Source organism: Penicillium coprophilum (genome assembly GCF_028826855.1).
Source record: "Penicillium coprophilum strain IBT 35676 chromosome Unknown utg000004l_segment0_segment0, whole genome shotgun sequence".
Classification (NCBI taxonomy): domain Eukaryota; kingdom Fungi; phylum Ascomycota; class Eurotiomycetes; order Eurotiales; family Aspergillaceae; genus Penicillium; species Penicillium coprophilum.
Genome location: NW_026622723.1, coordinates 2,750,536 through 2,769,472, shown reverse-complemented (window position 1 = coordinate 2,769,472; position 18,937 = coordinate 2,750,536). Strand labels below are relative to the sequence as shown.

Below are 18,937 nucleotides of genomic sequence, written 5' to 3'. Positions count from 1 at the left end.
TGCTAAATTTACATTTTGTACGAGAAATATGGTCAAGGTCGCTTCCACACTCCACGTCCATCATGCACCCAGCCTCCATCCCCGATGACATCGTCCAAAACGGCTAGCAGGTCCTGCCGCATGGCCTCCACATGCAGATCACCGCATCTGAACTCTTTCAAGCAGGGCAGATTATTCACAGTATACCCAATCAGAGAGTACGAGGTTGCGAGTTCCATCCAAGGATCATTGGGATCCATAGACCCTCGTTGTTCAAGCTCGGTAATATGATTATCCTCAAGGGGGGCCAACTGTACATCAAGGCGACGCAGACACTGCATCCTCACGACAGCATCCATTACAATCTGCGAGTGATTGTAAAATGGAAACACGGCCGTGTAGGAAAAGTATGTGAGGTCATGTAAGAGAGCTGATAGGTTGCTTGGGCGTTGAAGAGTACGGGTTGATCCGCGTACGCCACTTGTACCCCATTCTGCCAGAACCGATGTGACAGAGGAAAGGAAGTATTCGTAGTGATTGTATGCTTTCAAAGAAGATGACTCATTAAAGGTTATGGACGTCCACGGTCGTGATGCAAGAAGACTAGTACAATTTTCCAAGTCAGGCAGCTGGGATGGGTCACGAGGTTTGCACTCTCGTGCCAAAAGTAAGATCTGTAAGGGCATATCGAATGCCCAGTGGTGTCCATCGTTGATCGGAGTAGCTAGAGTGTTGCCAATGAAGACTGGCGGCCCTATCACTAGAACACGACGAGGGTCTAGATACCGGAGGACTCGGCGCCACCAGAATGGATTGACCCGATGATCTGGATCTTCATCTGCGATTGCGACAATAGAAGTTACATGCTGACAGAGATCCGAGTTGATCATAAAAGAGCAGAAGTCGGATTCACCATGGAGGTTGAGTCGGACATGAGTGAATAGTTGAGGGCGCACAAGTTGGAATAGGCGCCGTGAGCATAGCTCGAGATGTTTGAGGTCTTTTGTTGGAGATTGGGTGAGTTTCAAACTGGGTGTACTATGTAGTTGTCCAGATGACGGTGGCTCCGTGAATAAGTAAGAGATAATCTGGTCTAAGAGCTCATTGGGGAGGAGCTCCAAAGGAGATTGCACAGACATGACAAATTGCTCATGTCCAGGGCCTCTTCCATTACTAAGATTGGATATCCACCACAGAGTGTCCAATGTAAGTATACTTAGAGTGCAGAGAGTCGTCGGCTGAGGGAATGAAAGTGAAGTGCCGGAGTTCCCCACTCAACTCGATGGGCTGGCTCCAAGGCTCCACTAAACCTTTGTAATCGGTGACTCAGCGGTCTTTTCAAGGTGTTCTGCAACGTATTGTAGTGTGTGAAGTACGTTCAAAGAGTGAAGTCAGAAGAAGGATTCGGGGGATAGGACAAGTAGATGCAGAATAGCAAAAGACTACAGAGAATGTTTGATGTTATAGAAGCCACCATGTGGTCCGTGCACCTATGTTTTGAGACGGCCGACGTCGGGAGAGTTCCGGGATATTTTGAAATACTCCAGGTCGGTTTTCCTACTGTCATATCATCATATACCAAATTACATCCAGAGAGTTTGATGTGTCCTGTTTATATGAGCATCGGCGTCTTGACATGACCTCAACCAAAACAAGATCAAGAAATCAGATTGTACAAAGCAACGCTCAGGCCAAACCGGCTCATGTGGAGAGCCTCAGCACGTTGTGGGGCAATGCCTATCACGGCTGGATACGATGTAGAGCTCGGATGAGATGGCAATGACAATAGCAATGCCCCTCTTTCGAATTATCCGTTTCCCTAAACTTCCCTTCTTTCTTCTCTAGACATCTATTAAAGTAGATTTCCAAGGTAAGATACTGGCGCATATTCATGGAAACAACGCTCATGATCTCTTGCAGTTGATCTACATACTACATTCACCATGGCTCCTCAACTTCACCAGCGTCCTCCTTTCCGGGCAGAGCACTTGGGCTCTCTCTTGCGTCCAGACCAGCTTCTGGACACCAAGCTTGCTTTCGAGGCTGGCGAGATCCCCGAGTCGCAACTGACCGCTTGCGAGGACAAGGAGATTAAGGCTATTGTTGAGACCCAGCAGAAGCTTGGCTATGCCGCCATGTCTGATGGCGAGTACCGTCGTCACAGTAAGAGATCCAGAGAGCCATTGAGTGAATCATGTTAACATATAGAGTGTTCTGGGGTACTTTCTTCCCCGGCTTGGACGGCTTTGAAGAGGTCAGCGATGTTGGCGTGGATGATTTCCGTCCCTATGCTCCCGATATCGCTGCATTCTTGGAAGCCGGTCATAAACCCGGTGAAAGTGTCCTGTGTACCGGAAAGATCAAGCACGTCGGTAGCACCTACATCGACCAATTCAAGTACCTTGCCAGCCAGGTCCCCTCCAGCGAGGTCGAAAACCTGAAGATTACTCTTGCCGCGCCTAACTGGTACCACCTGCGCTACCGTGAGGGCAAGGCGTACCCCAAGTCTGTATACGCCAACGACGAGGATTACTTCGGCGACATCGCCAAAGCCTACCAGGCCGAGCTTCAGATCCTGTATGACGTCGGCTGCCGTAACGTCCAATTCGATGACCCCAATCTGGCTTGTAAGATGTTACGCATCCAGCCAGTATCGATTGACTAAACTAACCTTTCACTCAGACTTCTGCTCCGAGAAGTTCCTCACTGGCTTCAAGGAGGACCCTCTGAATGTGTACTCCGCCGATACCATGTTCGAAAAGTATATCAAGCAGTACAACGACTGCTTAGCCAATCTGCCGGCCGATATGCACGTCGGTGTTCACCTATGCCGCGGTAACTTTGTCGGTAGCCGTCACTTTTCCGAGGGCGGCTACGACCGTATCGCCATCAAGCTCTTCCAAGAGCTGAATGTCCACACATACTACCTCGAGTACGACACCCCCCGTGCCGGTGGTTTCGAGCCCCTCAAGTTCCTACCCACCCACAAGAACGTGATTCTAGGTGTCGTCACTAGCAAGTTCGCCAAGCTTGAGGATAAGGAGGAGATGAAGAAGCGCGTCATTGATGCTGCTAAATTCATTGCTGCGGGTAATAACATCTCCCTTGAGGCTGCGCTCAACCAGGTCGGTGTTAGCCCACAGTGTGGGTTTGCTTCCCACCGTGAGGGTAATGCTATCGACTGGGACGGTATGATCAACAAGCTGCAGCTGGTCCGTGATATTGCCAACGATATTTGGCCAAACCAGGCTTAGGCTTGACGTTTAAGCCTTGAAAGTCCTAATCAATAGAGCTATTTCCCTCGTTGGTTTTCAACAAATGGGACACGGCTTGGGGTTTGTGTTTTGCATGGCGGTGGTTTTTAGAAGGTACCTTAGACGAAGGTAATGATATTTGGATGAGCACCTGATGTCTTTATTCTTGAATATACTTAACGAGCTTCTTTTCAGTCTAAATTATTTTCCCTCTCATTGTAATACAAGAATCAATAACAGTCTCTGGCTGTCTACATCAAACGCTCAAAACTGATATCTTGGCTACCTCCTGATGTCAGACTTCCTGCATCAAAGACCTTACCACTTCAAGCTTTTGAGGCATAACAATCTTCTCTTCAACCAGCTTCTCGATAACACGCACCGTCCACCCCTGACAATTCTCCGTAACAGCCTTATGATTTTCCGCTTGTGGGGGAGGCTCCGAATCTGCAGCCTCTTTCACCAGTCTCGCCGCCCTAGCCTGTTCCTGAGACACAACAGCCAGTGTATAGACATTTGAACAGAGGCCCAGGCCCGTATCCATAACATTGATCTTTGCAGCCGACGGCTCGTATTTCATGTCCGCTGCATCTCCGGTGACTTGATAAATATAACCGTAGTCCGGCTCGTTTTCGTCGGCAAGGAACAATGCCCAATGGTTTGGCTCTCCGGGGGCTTGTTTTGCTTGGACGAGGTAGAGATAGAGATGGGGGTTTTCGACGGGTGGCTTCAACTCATCTGGATTAGAAGTGTCCTCGGTCCACTCCTGTGCACCTTTCTTCTTGAAGAATGTACGCCCATCGACCTCGCACACCTCTCTGAAACCCCTTGTCTTTATAGGAGTCCCTGGAGGTGGAAAGTCGCTCATATTCTGGGAGAATCAGGCATCAGTAAATTGTTTCCGTATCAGTGTAAACAGCTTTGCCGGTACCTGCCGTAAACGTCGAGAGCTAGTTTAGTTGAGGTTGAAGTGTGTGGTAGACATAGCCAGATGACGGAACGTATCAAATTCTCAAATATGCAGGAATATATCAACTTTTGGGGCTGTTGATCACATTTCTACGTCATTCAGGCACTATTGCAGACACCATTCAACAATGTATACCAAAATGATTGACCCTCTAATTGCCCATTCGCAACACAGAAATCGAAAGATTCAATGTTCAAAGGTTCTGGTTGACGATTCTAATCATCCTATCACCTCTCTCATGTAGCCCTAAACATCCATATTTAGGAAAAGGTACATTTGAGAGTCTCTTCTACTTCTTCAAGCGCCTAAATATCTTGAATGGTGGAGAATACTAAACAAAGCAATTCAGCTCAATTTAATATACTAAGTCGTGCAAATCTGTCACCGGAAAAAAAGACAATGCGTTACTCTGCCGGTCCCTCAATGTTGCCCTGCTTGATAGAAGAGCTCTTGTGCGTGTGCATGTTCTCGATCATATAGCGTGGCTCGTCATCTGACGAGCTACGCCCTCCCAAGCTTTCACGAATGATTCCGACGCTTCTGCTTGTCTTGGATTGTGCGCCTATTGTATTTTGTTAGGCGGTTGCTCGTTATGGACATGAATATGTATCTTATAAAAAAGGGCGCATCATACCGCCAACCGGCTTGTAACTAACTTTGTCTCCTTCTTTGTACTGAGCCTGAGGCATTGCTGTTGGAAAAAATCAAGATGGTGGTAGTGATAGTCACAGGTCTGGGGGTCGTGTAATTGAATGATTTGTGTAGATGTAGATGAGTAGATAGGACAGATTTTCGGTCTTTGTAGATAGAAAGTTATTTTCCAAAAATAATCAATTTTTGCGAGATGACCCTGAATTCACATTCTCTTTATATTTGCCCATGGGGAAACAAGTTCCGCTATCGTCATATTGAGGTAGCAAGAGAAACAAGCTGACTGGGTTGGAATTGATCCATAGCTATACAAACGACTGGATCTAATGCGGAGGGCGGCTCCGTAGAAACGAAATGCCAAATTTGATCATGCGCTTCAATCAGAAGCATGTCATTTGTTTTTATCTTCTATTTAATGTCGTCTTGTCCGCCCTATCTCCGCTATAGCCAACAATGTGTATAAGGAAGCGCATCCACAATTGACCGAGGGTGTATCAACAATAACGCTATAGAGAGCACAATGAAATTAAAGTATTAAATTGGACCCAACAAGCCCATATAAGAACAGAGGGGATATCATAGAAGTGAAAATAAACGGAAAAAGCAACGGGATAACGAAGGCCAACAAAAGAAAAGGTCAAGAAAACCAAAGCCCAAAATGCTGCGTCGTCTTGTCATCAAAACACGGACATGAGGAGAAAAGAGAAAACACTTGTCAGAGAATGCGAGATGTTGTACAACGAAGCTGCTCTAGGAGCGCCTCTCGAAATCACAGCGGTGCATCTTATTTCTGGGGCTGGGTCTTGACATTGTTTGAGAGCCAGGCCTGACAAGAGATAGCACGGTTAGATCGAGATTTCCCAGTAGATAGATCAATGACACAACTTACAAGACCCTCGAAAATACCTGTTCCATCTGTTGCAACACTAGGCGCAACGTACCACAGCTTGTCCTTGAGCTTAGTCAATTGAAGCTGCTGAGTGACTTCCTCCGGTGACAGGTCTAGAAGTGGGTCAGCGGACAGATCATTGAATTTCAGGAACGGGATACGCACGGCCAGGGATATCTTGCTTGTTGGCGAACACCAGAAGCAGGGCATCCTTCATTTCACGATCATTGATGATCTTGTGCAGTTCTGAGCGAGCCTCCTCCACACGTGCCGTGTCGCTGGAGTCAACCACGAAGATCAATCCTTGTGTACCAGAGTAATAGTGTCTCCAGAGAGGTCGGATCTTGTCCTGACCACCGACATCCCAGACGTTGAACTTGACGTTCTTGTAGGTCACACTCTCGACGTTGAATCCGACGGTTGGAATTGTAGTCACGTCCTGGTTACTGAGTTTAAGTTTGTAGAGAATTGCTAAAAGGAGTTAGCCAATGTTGACTGAGGTGTGTAGTAAAGTCCAAGAATCATACTTGTCTTTCCAGCAGCATCCAAACCCAGCATGAGGATACGCATTTCCTTGGTCCCGAAAATCTTCCCCATCATCTTAGATACTTGTCCACCCATTTTTGCGGGTTTTGACGCGGTATTGGACGTGCTCAGGAGCTGTTTGGTGGAATATCAACAATTGCGACCCGCGTCTGAATTGCGGGTTTTAGAAGAAGGAATATAAGACACCAGACGTTTCCGTACAAAGTGACTCTCTCAATTATGACAGCTCCAAGGGATAGAGAAAAAAGAAAAGAAGGTGTGTGTGTTGAAGATCTTCAATTCGATTTCCCTGAGGCGGGGGAACCTGGAAAAGGGGCTTGGGCTGAGCTTACTCATCATAGTCTCCACGAGGCACGGAGTACACGAGGCAGTTTCATCCTGATGGTTTCATATATTGAACTTGTTTCATCCCTCAATTATCTATCAACACACTTCTCTCCATTACCATTCTAAGGTTAAATGGCATCCAATCCGTGTCCCACTGAGGATTATCTAAGACGGAAAAATATCACTCCGGGGATAACCATGGACCCTCACGGGATATATATAGTCCTGGAGTGTAGCATGTCACTGTCTTCTAACGATACATTCAATGACACTCACACTTTGGGATATCCAATGTTATGTACTACTACCATATTGCACACGGTAACACCATACCAATTTTGGAGGTTGATAAGACCATTCAGAACAGATCGATGTCTATCATGGTCAATTTGTCGTTACGTCATGGCCAAATGACTTCATCCATGCGATACTACATATTCCCTCGATAGCTCGATTCTTTTACTTATTTTTCGAATACATTGGTTTTTTTTTTTTTTTTTTTGAAATTTCTAAATTATGCCTGGCGAAGGACATAAATTCGAACGCCATGCGTCAGTCACACAGCAGCGTCGACTGTCGCTACAGTACGAGCGCAACGCTTGGTTAGGGCCGCCGTCAGATGTATGCACATCTTCAATGTATCAGTAAAAGCCACTTGGGTAATTCTAACAAGAGCATTAGACTACCTACGCCGGTATCTCGGGTAATTTTGAGGAGAACCATACATCAATCGCAATCGCAATCCGCGATACTACATATCTACTGGACTTCATCGAGAGGAAGTTCACGGACGGTCATGCATCCGCAGAGGAAGTCACTGACTTCATCATTGCCAAGCTCAAGGCATATTCCAAGCACCACATGGAGAAGTTCATTGGACTGTCAATGCCTGAAGATGTTGCAAACCACTGCCCTCGACTATGCCCTCGCCTTTGGGCGGAGCTGGACATCGTTCCATTGGTCCTGTCAAATGTATCACTGATAGACCGGATGAGCGTCGAACAGTTTGACGAGTCTCAAGAGCCAACAAGTACTGGATGGGATGCAAAGACCGTTGATGAACAGGCTGAATCCATGGCACGAAAAGGTGTTAGGTTGGTTGGTCCCGTACAGTATCTTGAAAAGAATCCTTTTGACTCTGAGTACATGCAGACTATTTGGACCGGAAAATACGCCCCTGCTACAAGTGGGCTTCCTCGGCCTCGTGGAAGTGGACACAGCTTACCATGTGAGAATGGCGGACTTGAGTGATTTCCAGACAACAGTATCGGATAGGACATGGTCCGCAGTGCAACAATACGCCAATGAGATGAAAGAGCGCAAGGTGAAATTGGCATTTTTCAGTTCCACGCCTCAGGGTGGTGGCGTGGCATTGATGCGGCATGCTCTCTTGCGATTTTCGCATTGTCTGGGCACTGACATCAAATGGTATGTATTGTGTTTGTATCTGTGTCCACTGCAAGAATAAACACTAACTGCTCGCAGGTACGTCCCGAAACCACGGCCAGGCGTCTTCAGGATTACCAAGACAAACCACAATATCCTGCAAGGTGTCGCCCATAAAGGAGAGCGCTTATTGCCAGAGAACAAGAAGATCTTGCGGGAGTGGACTGAGGAGAATGCCAGGCGATATTGGACCCGACCAGATGGACCTTTGCGTCCGCCGTCAGAGGGCGGTGCAGATGTCATAGTTATCGACGATCCTCAGATGCCATGCCTTATCCCAATCGCAAAAGCACTGGCTCCAGATCGACCAGTCATCTTCCGAAGCCACATTCAAATCCGAAGTGATCTGGTTGCGATACCTGACTCCCCACAGGCGGAGGCTTGGGAGTTCCTCTGGAATAATATCAAACACGCCGACTGTTTTATCAGTCACCCTGTGAGCGACTTCGTACCGCGGAATGTACCCATAGACATGGTGGGCTATATGCCTGCATCAACTGACTGGTAAGAACCGAGTAAACCGATGATACGATCTCATCTTTCATCTCACTAACTGGGACATAGGTTGGATGGACTGAACAAGACTATGCGGGACTGGGACGTCGCGCACTATGGCCGTATCTTCAATTCCGCATGTCGCAATACTGATATGCCATGTATCCAGTGGCCCGAGGGTGAGTGGCCGAACCAGCGCCAGCGATGATGATCATATCTTTGAAGACTGACACAAATTAGATTCGTACATCGTCCAGATCGCACGGTTCGACCCGTCTAAGGGTATTCAGGATGTGCTGGTTTCCTACGAGAAATTTTACAACAAACTAGTATACGAAAGCCCTCAGATGATTCCTCCCAAACTACTGATTTGCGGACACGGATCAGTGGATGATCCCGACGGAACAATTATCTACGATGAGACAATCGAATATTTGGAGAAAAAAGTCCCAGATATCCGCCACCTGATCTGCGTGCTGCGGGTGCGGCCCTGCGACCAAGTCCTGAACGCCATTCTCTCCAAGGCAACCATCGCACTGCAACTATCTAGGTCCGAAGGTTTCGAGGTCAAAGTCTCTGAGGCAATTCACAAAGGCAAACCAGTGATCGCCACGCGTGCCGGCGGCATCCCGCTGCAAGTGGCGAATGGGAAGAATGGGTTCCTGGTTGATGTTGGCGATACCGACGCTGTGGCACAGCACTTATTCGATCTCTGGACTGACCACGATCTATACAAACGCATGTCAGAGTACGGCATCAACAATGTAAGCGATGAAGTGAGTACCGTGGGAAGTACTCTCAATTGGCTTTATCTCGCCACCAAGTTGTCGCGTGGTGAGACTCTGCGGCCCAATGGACGCTGGATCGATGACATGGCGTTTGAAGAGATTGGTGTTCCTGAGAAAAAGGATGAGCTGCGGCTCACACGCGCAGTCAGAGTGGAGGATATGGGCTGATTGTACTTTTTGTTTTGACTCTCTTTCAATCACATATTAGTAATATATAAACATTGAAAACACAGAATATCTGTCATTACTCCGTAGATACCTAATTGGTATTCAACATTGAAAAGTAGCCGATTGGGGGTATCATAAAACCAGAAAAACAAAAGACAAACCCAGCAACCTCGTACAGCAACCTCTCCTAAGGCCGTCCAACAACCCGATACCTCTCCCTGGCCATACCACCCTCCGCCCCCTCAACACCATAACCCTCTCCAACCTCTCCAACAATCCTTGCTGGCCTTCCACCAACAATACACCAACTCGGCACAACCATGCCAGGCGGGACAACCGCGCCATCAAGCACATAAGCATAGTCCTTGATAATAGCCATACTGCCTACAGCAGCACCCTTCCCAACGTGAACATGGTTCCCCAGCGACGCCGCCTCAACAACAGCGCCCTCGCCGACAAAGACATGATCGCCAATCTTGAGCGGGTAGAACGAGTGCACGCCGCGGTGCAGCCGGCTCGGCGGACGCAATATCGCGCTCTTAGAAATGTAGCTGTATCGTCCGACTGTTATCGCCACGCTGGGTGTGCTGGGGTTCGGCGCTGCTGCGGGAGTGTTTGCATCGGTGGGAGTGGGAACTGTTGCGGTGCGGAATAGGTCGCCGCGGATTACAGCTTCGGCTTGAATGACCGTTTTGCCGCCCAGGATGATATGTTGTGTGCCGTGGATTTGGGACCGTCGAGAGATCTTGTTTCCCGTGTCCTATTTTTGGTGTGTTAGGTTGTGTTCTTTGGTTTTGGGGTGGGTTGGGGGTCATGTTGTGAATTGAAAGGGTGAGGTGGGATTTTGCTTACGGTCTCGATATATTCACCCTTTGCTGCCTTTGGGGGAGGCATTTTGACAAGGAGAAAGGAGGTTTCCTGTCGCTGGAAGTTGCAACTGTGGAGTTGGAGTTGGAACAAACATAGCTTGACGCCGATTAGTAGATACGGCAGTATAGTCCTAAGGCGGTGGAGGTAAACAACTACTCTTGTGTGATGATTTTGATAGATTGATTGCAACAGTTTTCCAACACTTATCACGCGTTACACCCTAGTATCTATCCTACGATATACACTTCATTAAGTGATCCTTTATTTGACGCACCTAATCCACTATACATGCGAGTAATTCAATCCCTTTGGCTCTCAGTTTTCCCTACTTCGTGCGCGGCAATATATCGTCCAATAACATTCCCAATTTCGCCAATTTGGAGCTCTCAAATCTCGTGTTGGCACTCACCGGCGCAAGAAAATTTCTTCGTGGTCCACCGCAATTAAGTGAGTTCTTAAATTTCTGAGACCCTCATCTTTTCGAGATCCTCAGCGGCAAATAAGCTTAACTGGCTTCGGAAAATCCCTCAGTTACCGAGTAGACTCCCAAGTCTCGCTACCTGCTTCGAGAAGTTCCACAAGGACTCAGTATTTCATCCTTCAATAAAAAAAAATAATGGCGGTACTACTCTGCAACGATTCGTCGATAAGTAGCGCATCGCTTAGGCTGAATTCCAAAACGTGCGGTCAGTCGTATACTTCAAATTCGGCCTATAATTCCCTATTCTGTAAGGAGTACAGCCGTTGGCGTTAATCCCGCTACGCATTAGTGGCTGCATAGCCTTCATCCTTCCGGCTCCGACTCGTCCGAGTCTGCACTTGTTAGCGCTCTCCTCGATTTCGGGATCCTGAACAATCGACATCTCGCTAGGCACCCTACTCATTCTTTCGACAACGTGCTCAACGATATAGGTGCCGCTTCCAACCAGTAGGGTAACAATCCCTTAAACATTAGACTAAATCATTTTTACTTTGTACTCGCAAGGCCGGACACACTTCAGAAGCACTCCGGCCACAAGTCCAGCTCTCGCCAAGACTAAAGCCGAGTATAACTCAGCAGGCGACCCTATTTTGCGATACAACAACCTCTTTACTAAGTAACGTTTACAATTTGTAGGGGAAGTACAGCTCTCGGGTTTCATTTAAATGGTGTGTCAAGCTTCATAGTAGAATTTAGTATTCTCAAGTCATATTCACTATGCATCTCGAAGTCAATACAAATATATATATCTCTCTTTCTCTAACAATGACCATCTAATTCCGATCCAACAATGCACTACGGCTTGCAGGTAAATAGATAGCCATACATTCGACTAGAAGTAGCTCCCACGTGGTCACGCTCGATGACCTTCTTTCGTATCATCTATCATACCAGGCCCATCACCGCTCATGATGGTAAGCTCCCAGCCATTCCTAATCGTAATTATCATTCTTTGAAGAAAAAGCACAATGACAGTCATCAAGGCCCAGCAAATAATGTTGCTAAAGGCTTGCGTGGATGATGGTGCACGATGGGCTTCATCCAACTAGGATGTGTTGTCTACTTTGCATGTTTGTTAATTTAGGAACTCGCATTGTGTTTTGAAAGTGTGAAGTAAGTCAGAGACTTAAGGATATACTTACTCTGCGGCTGAATTGCATACACAACGCTGCAATGATTCGAATTGAAGAGTAGGTAGGATAGGAATTGCTTTGACCATGGTCATGTAGATACTCACGGGTATACAAATCTGGGGACATGGGATAGTACAAGCCCTAGCCAAAGGCAAGTAATTAGCAGATCAATTGAGCCCTCTGGACGGGGAATGTGTCTAGGTCGGCTCCAATTGCCTTGTTTGTGCCCAGATCAAGTTATGACCAGCATCTCACCAGGCTCTCTTTGATTTGATATTATTCCCGAGATAGATGTTGGAACAGGTTTGCCAATAATAGAATCAAGGAAGATATAGGCAATTGTCTTCCCGGTGTTTTAGATGATACACGAGATCAGCGAGGAATGATATGCATACATGTTTAATTGATACATGCCCCAGTGTTTCAGAGGATATGAACCAGCGAGCAGGTTGACTAGCGAGGGATGGTGTACATCCATGCAAAAGCGATCGTCTTCCCGGTGTTTCAGAGGATATGCTCCTGCAAGCAGGTTGAGAGTCAGGAGTGATACATCTACATCTATGCAAAAGTGATCCACTTCCCAGTGTTTCAGGGGATATGCCCCAGCAAGCAGTCCTGGAGAGTGGCGAGTGAGGCATAGTACACATCTATATGACAAATGGAAATCCATTAACAAGAACGATAACTGCGTTCTTATCACATGGCATCGCAACCGACCTACATCATGGTCTAGGCATTTGTAATGGACAGGCCGTTCATTCCAGATCGGGTTTCGTCCTGTGACAGGATTTTGACGATCAGAAATCGAGGATCCTTGACTGGCGGGATAGTCCGTACAGTAGAGCCATGGGCCACCATGTGGCGAGACGTTTCAAGTAAAAATAGAACCGGACGGCTCCCGGATGTCAGGTACAGAAGCCAAATGATCAGCCCGTGGCATATGTATGTTGTATACAGTGGTTTATATTAGGCTGTAGGAGCTGGCCAATGGTTGGAGCTGAACTTATCCTATGCATGAGAAAGAGGGCCTCGAAGCTTTGAGAGCTTGCTTCTCTAGGCAGGTGAGACTAAAGAAGTAAATGATCTTCTGCTCGGCGGAAGATGCCGCGTCTGTGGTAGTTCCATTGGCGATTAGGAATGTGCTGGTGCTCAACGGGCACTTCCCCTGTCAAGCCCAGGTAGCTGGAGCACTAGGAACTGCAGCTAATTGACGCGCTAAGTAGGGCGAACCACTATCCCGATGCACATAGGTGCTCACCTGTACACATGTATAGCTCAAGTAAAAGGGCAAAACAGTCCTTGTAGATGTTCAGCTCTCATATGTCCCTAAATTAGATATTCACTAGAAACATGCAAGATAAGGAAACAATATCTAGATACAGAGGGCGGTTTACGGCTAAGAGAAGCGTGCCCTAAAAAGGAGGGAGGCGTTGGAGAGGGAAAAGCCAAAAGCCACGTCCCCCACCTGGGCACCAGAACGAGAATCCATATCGCGTTCATTCATCCCGTTTGCTTAGGTTCATTAATTTGAGCTTGTTCAGCTAAATATTGAACTAATCCAAATCCAATGTACATTTACGCCGAAATGCATGAAACGGGCTATTTTTCCCAAAATTCCGGGTCCGAATCTTCGCCTGTCGCATTACCCCAGTCTTTGCAGTATGTGGAGCTTTGACCTACCTCTAATGCCCTAACAACGTTCTGCAATCTATTTCACGTGGGGGCTATTTCCTTTCCTTCCGTCTTGCTAGGATATGCTATCCCCTGCTTGCGCATCGATCTCCCACATTAGTTTGCTCGACACTTAATTGTTTTGGCCCCCATGCAGAGAACATTCGACCGGCTATTTTGACCAATATACAGAGGGATCAAACGTCGGGCTAGTCGACCTGCAGATACTGACTTACTATTATCCTCTGAGCGTTCGAGTAGTCCCACTACCGTTTGCAGGGCAGGACTCCCCACAATAGCCACAATAGCACCTCCACTCAGGCGATCATGGCCGAAAGAAGTATATGGTTCAGTTCTCACATAATGCAACTTTGTTTCAATTGCTCTTTCTCACTTCTACAACACATGTTGTACGCCGTGATATTATCCAAGTTTCAGAGCGATGGGGAGGGGATCGGCCTTCATACTTTGATGGGCAGATCACATTGCATGGCATGGAAGATTTTCAGTAATCCTTGACGATCATCAGGGGGGGTTCATCTTGCGACACACCTTTGTAGCCGGAAGATGGCCACTTCCCGCCCTATTCAATCTGCGCACACACTCTTAGTTTGCGATATTTAAGACATTAAGATTGCAATTGACACTGTGGATATCACAATGTGGGACATTAGTGGCAACCATGCACGGGCGAGAGATAAAATCCATAAAAGATGTATGCATCTACACTAGTATATAGTACTATGAGTAATACAACTTGGATCACCTGCATAGATGGGGTAAGAGGAATGAGACAAAAGAGCATAGACCCACTCAGAACGATGTCATGGTCATTGTGAAATAACAAAGAGACACGCAAAGTCATTGTCAACAAACCAAGGGAGATTGGGTGCATCGATTCAACTCACAAAGCTCTGGTGGATCTGATTGCGGAGTTGTATCAAAGACTAGAAAAAGCCATTGTCAGTATTGAACGTATAGAAGGTCTCTAATTCCACACGTTTCTCTCATAATCCACAGAGAGCATTTTTACACCGCCAATCAACCAAAAAGGGAAAAAAACAGAGAAAACTAAAACACACTTCACAAACGTGCACAATGACATCTGATTCTAGCCTCCAGGCAAGTGTATTCATGAACGGCAGGGGTCGAATTGCAGATCCGCACGACGACGTGCCGGACTTCTGCTGGGTTACAGCGCATTTGCCCGAGAGTATGTCGTGTGACCGGCCAAGTGACGAGGAGATTATGAATTTAGTGCTTTGCAAGATCCAGATTGGGAATGTCATCATAGGTGACTGTGCCCTGCATAGTCTAGGGTTCTCTTGCCTCTCGTTGCCGGTTAAAGGCAACCCCGGAAACACCGGTGAAGTTCTATCTTACGCTGAAACTCTTACCGAATGGTGGCTCAAGCAGATCCGCCTGGGTAGAGTCTGTCTTGACCAGTACAGTATTTTTCAAGCCACAACGCGCTCACTAGAGCACACTAATAGCCTAGAGGATGTACCTCATGGGTGGGGGCTGTCGCGGTTAGTGTAGATTACTTCTCATGGAAATTGGATTAGATGGCAAACGAGCGAATCAAAGGGGGTTTGTTTTCTAAACGGATATCCCGGAATATGGCCAATATTTGCCGGTGATCGACTAAAAAGGTACCCAAGAGGGCATGTCGGAAGCGTAAAAGCGACCAGGTGGGGGCGGAAATTGGGGATAGTCTCATAGTTTAAATTTCCACCTGAGTCAGGGTAATGAGATTGACATTGAGAGCTTAGAGTTTGTATTTGATGTAGTCGAGGAATTTCCAACGTTTATACGCGCAGTTGATCGACCTAGTATCTCGCTTTCTGATCTGGTCCTTGGAGTGATTTTTCTATTCAGTATACGGGTCTGGCAGTTTAGATCTCTCTAGCGCAATTAAGCGAGGTATTTCACAATAGACGACATGATCAGCCAATTTTGATAATAATAGCGCACCGTTGAACATGAAACTTCCCATCTCCCCCTGCAGAGATCTCCCTTTCAGCCCCCACAAAACCAATTTAAAATTTTTTGGTCATCCTGGTATCCATGCATATCGCCCCTTGCAGGTTTTCCTGCATCAAACACATGGGAAGTCATGCAATGCTTCGACATCAATGCCAAGACACTAACGGACGGAGCTCCCCCGAGGGCCTAGAGGGTCTTGACACGTGCGGTTCACTCCATCTGGTTCCACGGGTCCGCAACGTTCACGATGTCAGATATCTCTTGGTATCTGAACCGGCGAGAGCAATTCAGATGGAACTATGAGGACGATCCCTTTTATCTTCTTAATTTGCAACACGGGCAACCCAGGGCAACACGCAGATTAGAGACCGGGTAGAGAGCCGGGTGTCTACCCGGGCACATAGAATTGATGATTCGACAATTCAATACGGTGGAGCCTATCTACTTTGCTCTGAAATATGGACGTGATAGATCAAGACTAGCCTATTCGGGAGACAACATGAGAAGTTCATTTTGTCACGGCCCCTGTAGGGGATGATCTTATCGACCCTGAAGCCCAAGTTGGAGGTCATAGTTCCACTGCATGCTAGCGCATTTGGCCCCCAAGCTATCAAGAGGTGCATTCCACATACGCAGCTACCCTGACTCTGACTCGCTGCACCGTTGATCTCCACACGTGTCGACCGAAATCCTGGAAGGACGCTATTCCAGTCTAGTCTAGTTCGTCAAAAGACGATGGGCGAGTGGAGCAGCATATCCCGACTAATCTGCTGTCCCTGGTTATCTAAATCACAAATGTTACTATACTCCTTTTTACGTTAGATCCTGGTTTGAAGAGTGCCCCATTGCTACTTGGGTGTTCTATTCTTGGATTCCTATTCTTTTAAGAGCGGACGTTCGACTCTGTTTAAACTCGCCCCGTCGATTCCATCCAAACATTCTCCATACTGTCCTTCCTTTACCCCACAGGGACACGAACGGCTCCAGTGTTTTGACTGCACATCTCTATTGCCCCAGTACCTTGCATAGGCAGCTAGAAATATGTCGTCCTCTCCTGCCAACGCCGCCAGCAATGCGCCGGACGCATCCACCGTACGGTGGCAATTCATTGACTCTTCAAATAACAGTCGATCCAACTTGACCCAAGTGAAGCGCCATGTTATGCAAGAATATATGCGCCAGAAGAAAGGCGGTACTCGTCAAAGTGAGAGTGAAGAGGAGCAACCACGAGCAAAACGTGGGAGACCCAAGAAGACTCGAGCTGCGATTCGGAAGTCAGAGAAGAAATTGAAATCGGACGGTGCCAATGACAGTCATCCCCGAGCAAGGAGATCAACGAGAAAGCAACTTGCATACAAAGAAGATCTCATTGTCGAGGTTAACCGCAACATGTTTGCTTCCAATCCTATTTCGTCTGATCCTCTGTTGATTGAATCGGACGAGATGCCCTCGTTTGCCCCTATCCGGCCATCTTCTGCCCAGTCTCACGATCTTCCTCTTCCGCTGGATGGCTTTGTCGACGTACATCCCCAGAGTTCTCCGACTCATGACATATATTTTAACAATATCTCATGGTCTTCCCCCTCCACGGCGCCATACCAGTTCATGCCATCACCAAGTACCATGCTAAGTGATGCGCGAACCGAATATTTCAGCACCCTTCCTCTCGATTTGGATCGAAACGGACACGGGGCATTGGACCCCTATGTGAACGATATCCCAGCCTGCTCCTATGGATCCCATTATCGGCCGCCAATGGCTAACTATTATACATCGGCCTTTATGCCTGAAACATTGAAAGGTACTGTCACATCCCAAGAATCCCATTCTCATACATACAGTTAACATTTCGCAATGAAGGAGAGGCCCAAAATACTCTTCTTCGTAAAGATCGCGCCGTCTCCCACATCCCCCATGACATCTCCGATGCTGCAATCATTGCCAGTCTGAATGCTGCAGCCGTGGAGGAATGCGATCCCCGACCAGGCCACAAGGAAATCAGCTCGACACACATGAGCACTGCACGCGAGATGATACGAGCGCGTGGTGGTCCCGCCGCATTCGCAAACACTCGTATCGGCATGATGATCAACTGGCAAAACTACATCTTGCCAGGATACGAGACACACGGGCCCAACTTCTTCTATGAATACGACCAGCATGTGTCCGTCTCATCTGACTCTTTAGCATCACTACCTCATCCCACCCCAATTCCCCATTCAATGCCCTCTCCACCATATTCCACCTCCTCGGCTTTCTCAGAAGTCTCGCCCAGCCCAGAACCTCGAACAATGCTTCCACCAAGCCTACACTCAATCCCAATAGACGAGACCAAATTCCAATGCGAAGAGTTCCTTGACTTTCTCCGCCGTTGCGAACAACTTGCCCTATACCAACGCGATAATCCCCAATCATCATACATTACCCGACACACCGCAATCCAAGAAACATCCATCCTGAACCAAATCCTTGCAGCACCTCCAGGTGCCAGATTCCCCACCCCGGACGACCGAAAACAAACCATTGCCCGCTTAACAGCGTTGGTGACACTCAATGCCGCCATGTGGGATTACCGTAACACCCCGGCGCGCACAGCAATCTTCCTCGACACACTCGAGAAATCCCTGGTCGACAGCGAAGTCGGCATGAGTGGCTCCGTCGAAGCCATGCTCCAAGTCCTGCTCGAATGCACAAATGGCACTCCTGATGGCTGGTCCCACAGTGCCGACGGCTTTGCTGCCGCTGGGCCAGTAGTAGAGATTCCAGATTTCTCTCAATACTTCCCGACTGCTACTTCGCCCTCTGCGCGCCCGTGGTTCGCGGGGCGTATGCTCAAGATTGCGAGTCGGCTGAGTAGCTTGTCGTGGTACCGCGTGAATGAGTTTTTGTTCTCGTGTTTGACCCTTCAGGTGCAAGAGCCGTCGATGGGTCTTTGGGAGGCGGATCTTCGTCGAGAGATTCTCGATCAACCGACTAATTATTTCATGCGGTAATTTACTGAGTTATGTATACCAATGGCCTGGGTCAGAGGACCTGTATTTGTTTTGATGTTTCTATGTTATTATGTTATTATGTTTTCATATGTCTTTTCTTACCCCCTTCTAACCCTTTTTGAGAGTTTCTTGCATATACCCCTCGCTATCACTTATAAAATATTGTGAATTTTTAATGAATCTGGAGCAATTGTAGAAAGATGTTCAAGTAGATGTCTGTGTATATACCGGGATCGGGGTGCCGCCGCTTTATGAGGGCGCTCAGGGTATGCTCACTCAAACATGAAGCT

At 47.5% G+C, this 18,937-nt stretch overlaps 9 protein-coding genes across 9 annotated transcripts; 4 read left to right on the top strand and 5 right to left on the bottom strand.

The window, feature by feature from the left end:
- Nucleotides 1-32: 32 nt before the first annotated feature.
- Nucleotides 33-1,118, bottom strand: N7500_005479 (F-box domain protein; the record flags this gene model as incomplete). Its single annotated transcript, XM_056676624.1, has 1 exon — nucleotides 33-1,118. The coding sequence occupies one exon, from the start codon at nucleotides 1,116-1,118 to the stop codon at nucleotides 33-35; it is 1,086 nt and encodes a 361-aa protein (XP_056531624.1).
- An 804-nt stretch (nucleotides 1,119-1,922) lies between these two features.
- On the top strand, nucleotides 1,923-3,233 carry N7500_005478 (cobalamin-independent methionine synthase II family protein; the record flags this gene model as incomplete). The annotated part of the gene is made up of 3 exons (XM_056676623.1): nucleotides 1,923-2,142; nucleotides 2,190-2,606; nucleotides 2,662-3,233. 3 exons carry the CDS (start codon nucleotides 1,923-1,925, stop codon nucleotides 3,231-3,233), a joined length of 1,209 nt encoding a protein of 402 aa, XP_056531623.1.
- Nucleotides 3,234-3,528: 295 nt separating this feature from the next.
- On the bottom strand, nucleotides 3,529-4,101 carry N7500_005477 (uncharacterized protein; the record flags this gene model as incomplete). Its single annotated transcript, XM_056676622.1, has 1 exon — nucleotides 3,529-4,101. The coding sequence occupies one exon, from the start codon at nucleotides 4,099-4,101 to the stop codon at nucleotides 3,529-3,531; it is 573 nt and encodes a 190-aa protein (XP_056531622.1).
- A 506-nt stretch (nucleotides 4,102-4,607) lies between these two features.
- Nucleotides 4,608-4,892, bottom strand: N7500_005476 (hypervirulence associated TUDOR domain-containing protein; the record flags this gene model as incomplete). Its single annotated transcript, XM_056676621.1, has 2 exons — nucleotides 4,608-4,765; nucleotides 4,838-4,892. 2 exons carry the CDS (start codon nucleotides 4,890-4,892, stop codon nucleotides 4,608-4,610), a joined length of 213 nt encoding a protein of 70 aa, XP_056531621.1.
- A 746-nt stretch (nucleotides 4,893-5,638) lies between these two features.
- On the bottom strand, nucleotides 5,639-6,364 carry N7500_005475 (ADP-ribosylation factor family protein; the record flags this gene model as incomplete). Its single annotated transcript, XM_056676620.1, has 4 exons — nucleotides 5,639-5,680; nucleotides 5,744-5,856; nucleotides 5,909-6,214; nucleotides 6,271-6,364. The coding sequence occupies 4 exons, from the start codon at nucleotides 6,362-6,364 to the stop codon at nucleotides 5,639-5,641; spliced, it is 555 nt and encodes a 184-aa protein (XP_056531620.1).
- A 768-nt stretch (nucleotides 6,365-7,132) lies between these two features.
- ccg9 (putative trehalose synthase (Ccg-9)) lies at nucleotides 7,133-9,513 on the top strand (the record flags this gene model as incomplete). The annotated part of the gene is made up of 6 exons (XM_056676619.1): nucleotides 7,133-7,237; nucleotides 7,298-7,710; nucleotides 7,769-8,044; nucleotides 8,102-8,566; nucleotides 8,627-8,736; nucleotides 8,798-9,513. The coding sequence occupies 6 exons, from the start codon at nucleotides 7,133-7,135 to the stop codon at nucleotides 9,511-9,513; spliced, it is 2,085 nt and encodes a 694-aa protein (XP_056531619.1).
- Nucleotides 9,514-9,700: 187 nt separating this feature from the next.
- N7500_005473 (dynactin subunit 5) lies at nucleotides 9,701-10,407 on the bottom strand (the record flags this gene model as incomplete). Its single annotated transcript, XM_056676618.1, has 2 exons — nucleotides 9,701-10,273; nucleotides 10,366-10,407. 2 exons carry the CDS (start codon nucleotides 10,405-10,407, stop codon nucleotides 9,701-9,703), a joined length of 615 nt encoding a protein of 204 aa, XP_056531618.1.
- Nucleotides 10,408-14,766: 4,359 nt separating this feature from the next.
- On the top strand, nucleotides 14,767-15,207 carry N7500_005472 (uncharacterized protein; the record flags this gene model as incomplete). Its single annotated transcript, XM_056676617.1, has 1 exon — nucleotides 14,767-15,207. One exon carries the CDS (start codon nucleotides 14,767-14,769, stop codon nucleotides 15,205-15,207), a length of 441 nt encoding a protein of 146 aa, XP_056531617.1.
- A 1,488-nt stretch (nucleotides 15,208-16,695) lies between these two features.
- On the top strand, nucleotides 16,696-18,647 carry N7500_005471 (sigma-70 region 2 family protein; the record flags this gene model as incomplete). The annotated part of the gene is made up of 2 exons (XM_056676616.1): nucleotides 16,696-17,361; nucleotides 17,496-18,647. 2 exons carry the CDS (start codon nucleotides 16,696-16,698, stop codon nucleotides 18,645-18,647), a joined length of 1,818 nt encoding a protein of 605 aa, XP_056531616.1.
- Nucleotides 18,648-18,937: the final 290 nt, after the last annotated feature.